Raw genomic sequence first — 7266 nt, 5'->3', positions numbered from 1 at the left:
ACAGCTCAGTCGGCCAGTGGCGGGCCTGGATGCGAGCTGGGTCTCATTGTTGGCCTCTAAGCAGTGAGGAAGAGGTGAACATGTCTGGGCGCGCAGGTTCTGCCAGGGAGCGCAAGACTCGGGGTGAGGGGTGCTGTGTAACACTGCATGTCTGGGTACTTCACACGTTGTTGCAGGACGAATATGCCCTTGTATGTTTCTATAAGCTGCATGTGGTGGGTAGTTAGATAGGGGGTCGCCATGTAGGCTGTGGGTAGAACTTGCTACTCTATTCTGTGCAAATCTAGAATTCTGGTGATAGGGGGCGCTGTGTGTATTCAGGAAAGTGGGTGGGGGACCGCCACATGTGATTGGCTGACCGCTTCCTGGCGGGATAGCTTAGGTTCAGATTTGTAAATATGCCAGTAAGGATGAGCTCTGGCGTGTTCGCATAGAACACGTGCAGAACCCGCCAGGAAGTGTGCAAGGCGCTGTGCTAATAACAGCCAGGGAGACATTGTCCCGATGCTTGGCTGCAGGGATCGTGAAATGTCTCCCTGGCTGTTATTAGCGCAGCGCCGTGCACACTTCCTGGCGGGCTCTGCACGTGTTCTATGCGAACACGCCAGAGCTCATCCTTACATGCCAGGAAGGCTCCTCGAAGATAAGGATCTGATGAATGGTTCTTTACAGAAATGGATAATGTGATCATATCTAAGGATAAACCGATAAATTAAATCTGATCTATTCTGATTGGTCTTACCAGAAAAAATCTGATCCTATTCAATATGATCGCTAGGTGTATGCTGTTCTGATCGGACAACAATAAACAACAATTTAAAGTGTTCCCTGAATGGCCACCATAAGGCCCCTGTCAAACTGGGGCGTGGGCGGTTGTAAAGTGCCGCTATGTTTAGCGGTGCTTTACTGTCATGTTTGCGGAGTCCGAAAAACCGGTTAAAAACACCCGCAACGCGCCACTGCAGTGTTGCTTTTCCGGCGGTATGGCGGCGGTGCCCATTCATTTCAATGGGCGAGAGCGGTATACACACCGCTCCAAAGATGCTGCTTGCAGGACATTTTTTAACGTCCTGCCAGCGCACCGCTCCAGTGTGAAAGCCGCTCTTTCAGGGCACTTGGAGGCGCTATTTATAGCGTTATAGCACCTGCAAAACGCCTCAGTGTGAAAGGGGTTTTAGGCTCACCACTATACCAGGCAGGCATCCCTAATTGGCAGACTGTAGCCCAGAACCGAGCCGTGTCCTATCTGGGAACGCTGTGATCACGTCACTGTAGGAGCCAGTCCTTATCCCCAGACATCACCGCTGTCATCACAGCAGAGCCAATAGTGGGAGGCAGGACAATTCTGGATGGAGAGTGGGAGCTGCCCACGTTAACTTCTTTGATTAAAATGGTTCTAAAAACAGATTTTTTTTTTATCTTAATGCATTCTATGCAGCAAAGTATTACTAAACCCATGACCTTGCATTCACTATATCTGGTCTCCCACAGTATACAGAACATGGAAATGCATTTATTTTTGTAAATATAACTGCTAAATACCCTTTCTCATCAGCAGTATATAGCAGTCTTGTGACTTCTATCAGTGTCCGGCCAAGCACTGGTTAAAACTTTGAGTTTTCATTCTCCTCTGACTGTGCAATGAGGCTGCAGGACCCCTGACCCTCTGTCTGCACAGTGCTGATTGGCCCTGTGCTGATAACATGCATCCTCCCAAGAAAAATAAAAAAACTCTAGCAATACACACCAAACTGAGCATGTGCAGACTGCCTCCTAGGGCTCTGCTCTATCAGGGTATGGATTGGGGGACAAAAAACAAGCACGATTTTCTGAATTTACTGTTAGTAACACTTTAAGATAAAAAAACACTACTGTGTGCAGCAGCCCCCTAATACCTACCTGAGCCTCATCTCGATCCAGTGTTGTTGCACAAGAGCTTCAGCTTTCCAAAGAGAGCAGCAACTTGGCTCGGGGTGCCCCCATAGCAAGGTGATTGCTGGGGGGGTAGGAGGGAGGGGCCAGGAGCGCCGGCAGGGGACCCAGAGAAGAGGAGGATACAGGCTGCTCTGTGTAAAACCACTGCACAGAGCAGGTAAATGCAACGTGTTTTTTTTTTTAACAACAAAAATAAAAAGACTTCAGTATCAATACCAGGGCAATTTTTTTTATTGTTGTCTTCGTTTTTTGCAGACATGTTTTTTTTTTTGCTAGAAAGTACTGTAAACCATCATAATAAATACATTTTTTATATATAATATGAAAGCGGGAACCCCCAATAATAAAACAATGGTGGTAGCAATTTTTTTGATGTCGCACGATATTTGCGCAATTATTTTTCTAATGCATATTTTCAGGGAAAAATACACTAAAATGAATTTATGCATTATTAATTTTGGTAAAATATAAAAGATGGGGTTTCGTCAAGTAAACAGATACCAAACATGTCAAACCTTAAAGTGATATTAAAGTCTTGTCTTTTTTTTTTAAATGTCATACTTATCTGCTCTTTAATGGTTTTACACAGGGCAGCCCCAATCCTCTTCTCGGGTCCCTCGTCAGCGCTCCTGGCCCCTCCCTCCTGCTGATTGCCCCCACAGCAAGCAGCTTGCTATGGGGGCACTCGAGCCGAGTCACAGCTCCCTGTGTCCATTCAGATACGGAGCCACAGCTCAGCCCCACACCCTCTCTCTCCTCATTGGCTTACTGACTTTGACAGCAGCGGTAGCCAATGGCGCTTCACTGCTGTCTCAGCCAATGAAGAGGGAGAGCTCCAGACAGCTGAGATTTTCGTGCAACATCGCTGGATCGACTTGGGTTTAGGTAAGTATTAGGGAGGGGGGAGCTGCACACAGAAGTTTTTTTTTGTTTTGTTTTGTTTTAATGCTTCGAATGTGCCCTATAAATGGTGTCCCTGTCCAAACACAAGGCACCGATACTTATCCCGTGCACTTCTCTAAGTAAAATATATACTGAGGCTTCTGTATTGTAAAATATGCAGTTTACCTTTAAGGCTTGACCCTTCACATACATATCACAAATGCTGTATATGCCATTTCATTTTGGAGGAAATGAACTTCATCCATAATATAATTACCCTTCTTGGTTCCAGTAGTAAGTGACACTAAACTCTGGTTTTAAAAAATAAAATAACATTTCAAGTGTTAACTCAAAGATGTCCTTGTATTGATCTTGGCCTCCTTCAAATTCCTTGTTTAAAGCTGTAATATGACTTCCTGTTAGAGGGTGGCAATATAAATTTTCCCTGGTTCCAGTGTATATAGGAATGTAGCCACCCTCTGTTGCCCACTACCATGATGGACTTGGGACTATGGCATTATTAGCGTTCATAGAGCAGTGCACTGCTTGTTCCAAACAAATGGAAATGAGGGGGAAAAGATTTAGGAGCTCAGAGGACATTACAAGAAAAACACAGTAAATAAAACAGTTTCAAGAAAAATAGATTACAGGGCTAATAAATAGTGGATGTGTATTGATTATTTTTGGAGAATAAGGATATTGTTTGGTCTCACTTTAAATCACTGATGGACTATATATATGACCTTCGGTATTTACATTATAAACCAATCTCATGCTTAATTGAGTCATTGCTATGAAGTGTCATTACGCTTGCTAAATTCATTTCTGGTTAGTTGAGAGTCACAAGGTAACATACAGCACTTCTTACTGTATTAAAAAAATAAAATACAAAAAATCTCCTTTTCCTTGTAGCAGTATCCCAGAAGAGGAAAATCGAGGCAGATCCTGAGCCAGAAGTTTTTATCAAAACTGAACTTGAAGATGAGAGTTCTGCATCTGCTGAATCTGAAAAAGTCACAGGAAAATCTGCTGTAAAGTCCGAGCTATTGACCCGCTGGGAATGGTTGAATGATGGAGACATGTGGATGGCTTATACTGCTGAGCTCAACAAACAAATGAATCAAGCATTCAGGTAAGGTGCCAGACTTCTTTCTCTTCCATTCATAGACGGACACAGCCTTCTTTGACATTAGGGTTATGCTTCTTCCTACCAGGAGAGTTTAGGCAGAATTTAACAGCACTTAAAGTGTTAAAACCTTTCCTTCGTGCCGCTCCTCCCAGGGGGCGTGGCTCCCCCAGGCATAACCCACACCCTGCTCTAGGAGCCTCAGTCTTTTTCTGCCTAACGACAGGAGAGGAGTCAGGCGCTTCTGGAGTCCCTGTACTCTGGAGTTTTTTTCTTGCGATTTTTCTCGCTTTTATTATTTTGTTCCTGCAATTTTGAATCCTGTGATTCTTCTATCAACAGCCGACTGGGTGACAGGCTGGGTCTTGACTCTTGTACTCCCCCCATGTTCGGCCATCGAGCGTGTGCCGGCCCTTAGCTCAGCTTTGGGATGTCCACGACAGGCCCCGTTGCTCCAGGGGCGGCCGGGGAACTTCGGTTCTAGGGCACACATATGACCGGTCTCTATGGCTTTGCCACAGTGTGTCTGGCCGACAGCCATGCCGTTTACGGACGTTGGTTCTGTCTGGGATACCTCCAGCCGGGTAGTCGCAGGACGGGTAAGTAGTGGCCCCTTACTCAGGTAAGTGGTCTGGCTGGTGTTTTCCCTGGGGAGGTCGACTGAGGGTCCGTCCTGCTTTCCTCTCTCCCCTTCCTCTCCCTCCTTCCACTGACTGGGTAGTGGCTGTGAAGGGGGGCCTCCTGGGTTTTCTTTATTACCACCGGGGCCCGTGTGTTGTTGGGGGACTGTGTTCTATGAGGTGATTTTTACCTCAGACGGCGGCCATCTTGGAAATCTCTTGGTCTCTTGTGACAGTTTTAGTGCTGTGAAACGCTGTGATTCTTCCCTGGGGTGACAGACACAGCACAGCCTCTGGTCTCTTGTAACAGTTTTAGTGCTGTGAAACGCTGTGATTCTTCCTTGAGGTGACAGACACATCACAGCCAGCAGATCAGAGCACACCTCAGGTTTTCAGCTCTCTCTGCAGCTGGGTGGGGTGGTGAGTACCAGGGGCCCCCATGCCCTGCAATAGCAGCAAGGAGGTGACCAGTGGTTTTTTTTTGTCCTGCCTTGCAGGGTGGGTGACTCTATGGAACCTGAGCCAGGTCTCCCTCTCCAGCTATGCCTGAGTTAACCCTTAACGCCCATTCCCCTGCCACATCTGTTATGTTGGCTGTCTGGGTTTCTTGCCAGTTTTGAAGCAGCTAGTGCCCGGATGGGGGGTAAAAAGCGCCCCCTCCCTGAGCCTGCTTCTGGGGATGTCTCTGACACAGAATCGCTGTTTTTTCTGGTTCTGTTATGTCAGAGGCTGCGGGCTTAACCCTTATGGATAGTGAGGATGACTCTGCTGCAGTCAGTTGCTGGCAAGAATTTGTTGGAGCTCTTGTTTCTGCGGTGTGTGAGACTCTAAAAATTGAGGATGTGGCGGAGACACCTCCGTGTCAGTACCTTTTGGGGTTCCGCAGACCGCCACGCACCGCTGAAGTGTTTCCTTGGGTTCCTTATTTGGACAATATGTTATACAAGGAATGGGATGCACCACAAAAAGTTTGTCAAAAAACTTTGCAACCCGTTACCCCCTTGAGGGGGGCTTTTAAAAAAAAATAAGTAGGTCTCTCCTCCGCCAGTGGACCCCCCTGTGTCCAGACTGCGCAAGGCCACCACGTTGCCTGTGGAAGGGGCTCCTGCATTTCAGGATCCCGCTGATAGGAGAGTGGAGGCCGTGGCCCGCTCCCTATTCACGGTGGTGGGTTCGGCGGTGAGGCCGGCTCTGGCCGGGGCCCTGGTCAGGCCCCGACTAAAAAGGCGAAGCTCCTGCTGCAGGAGCTGGAAGAAGGGGCTTCCGAATCCTCTAGGGACCTGGCTGAACAATTGGTTCAGGGTCAGAATTTTCTCTGCGAGGCGGCCATGAATACGATCCGGAGCTTCCGTCTATGCAGTGGTTCTCCACCGCCTTGTGTGGCTGAAGAGGTGGTCTGCGGACTAGTCCTCTAAGGAGGCCTTGGTGATGGCCTTTAAGGGTGAACGGTCCTTTTGGGACTTCCCTGAATGGCATCATTGAGGATGCCACGGGTGGTAAGCGCATGCTGTTCCCACAGTCTGGGAAGGGCTAGGGACCTCGCCCTGTGCAAGGACCCTCCTTGCCTACCTCCGAGCGGTTTTTCGCCCGCCCTGTGTGGTGGGGGTTGGTCTACATGGTGCTTAAATCCCCACTGCGGGGTAGCAGCGCACCTGATACCGCATGCCTAACAAGTCTGCGGACATACCTGCTTCCGCCTGAAGGTCTGCTCCCGCCCGTGTCTCGGGTGGGAGACTGGCTTCGCATTGCGAAGTGTTTTCCTTGGGGTACAAGATTGAGTTTCTCTCTTGTCTGCCATACAGGTTTTTTCCCTCCGGCCTCTGGCCTCCTCCGGTTTGCCGGTTGGCTCTGTCAGGGGCTGTCCAGGATCTTCTGGTCAGGGGAGTGTTTGTGCCAGTTCCCTCATTGGAACGGTCTCGGGGTTTTACTCCATTCTGTTTGTGTCCCCACGGAGGATGGGGCCCGGTCAATCCTGGGCCTCAAGTCCCTTGTTTGTTTTGTCAAGGTGCAAACTTTTAGGTGGTGTCGATACGCTTGGTAATAGCGGCACTCCATCAGGGGGATTTTCTGGCATCCTTGGATGTCATGAACGTGTACCTGCATGTTCGCATATCCTCAAAGCACCAGAGATTCTGTGCTTTGCGGTCGGGGGGGGGGGCATTTTCAATTGAGTCCTTCCCATTCAGCGGGTTTTCGCCAAGGTGCTCGTCCCGATACTGGCCCGGCTGTGACAACGGGCGTTTGTTATCATGGGATGTCTGGACGACATTCTCCTACGAGCTTCTTCGAGCTCTGCATTGGTGGAGCCCTGTCTATCACGTGTCATGCTATCCGAGTGTTCGGCTGGTTTCTGGATTGTCCTGAAATCAGGGTTGATTCCGTCTCAGGGACTGGAATACCTGGGACTAGTCCTGGATTCCGCTGGGGCCTAACGGAAAAACGTCAGACTCTGCTATCTGCTGTGCAGCAGTTGCCAACCCAGAAGCGGTCATCTCTGCGATTCTGCAGGAAGGTTCTGGGTCCGTTGGTGGCCTCTTTCGAGGCAGTTCCGTATGTCCAATTCCACACCAGGGTCTACTGTGGGAATTTCTGTCACGTTGAGACAAGCTTCCGTCATCTCTGGATTACCAGATTTAATTGAGTCATCTGCTCATGTCTCCCCTGGTGTGGTGGCTGGCGTTTCCGGTGCTTCGGGCCGGAAAG

General features: G+C 48.9%; 1 protein-coding gene across 4 annotated transcripts in view; it reads left to right on the top strand.

The window, feature by feature from the left end:
* PARP2 (poly(ADP-ribose) polymerase 2) overlaps nucleotides 1–7266 on the top strand; it is a 50366-nt gene that overhangs the window by 179 nt on the left and 42921 nt on the right. For 2 of the 4 annotated variants that reach the window (XM_040352530.1, XM_040352503.1), the window contains exon 2: nucleotides 3730–3949. In XM_040352530.1, the coding sequence (XP_040208464.1) occupies nucleotides 3730–3949 (220 nt within the window). Of the gene's footprint in view, nucleotides 1–14; nucleotides 124–3729; nucleotides 3950–7266 lie in introns of those variants that run through there. The other 2 variants (XM_040352519.1, XM_040352511.1) reach the window with 2 other exon arrangements.

Source organism: Rana temporaria, chromosome 1, assembly GCF_905171775.1.
Source record: "Rana temporaria chromosome 1, aRanTem1.1, whole genome shotgun sequence".
Lineage (NCBI taxonomy): Eukaryota > Metazoa > Chordata > Amphibia > Anura > Ranidae > Rana > Rana temporaria.
Note: the sequence above shows the minus strand (reverse complement) of the source record. Positions and strands in the feature narration are given on the sequence as shown.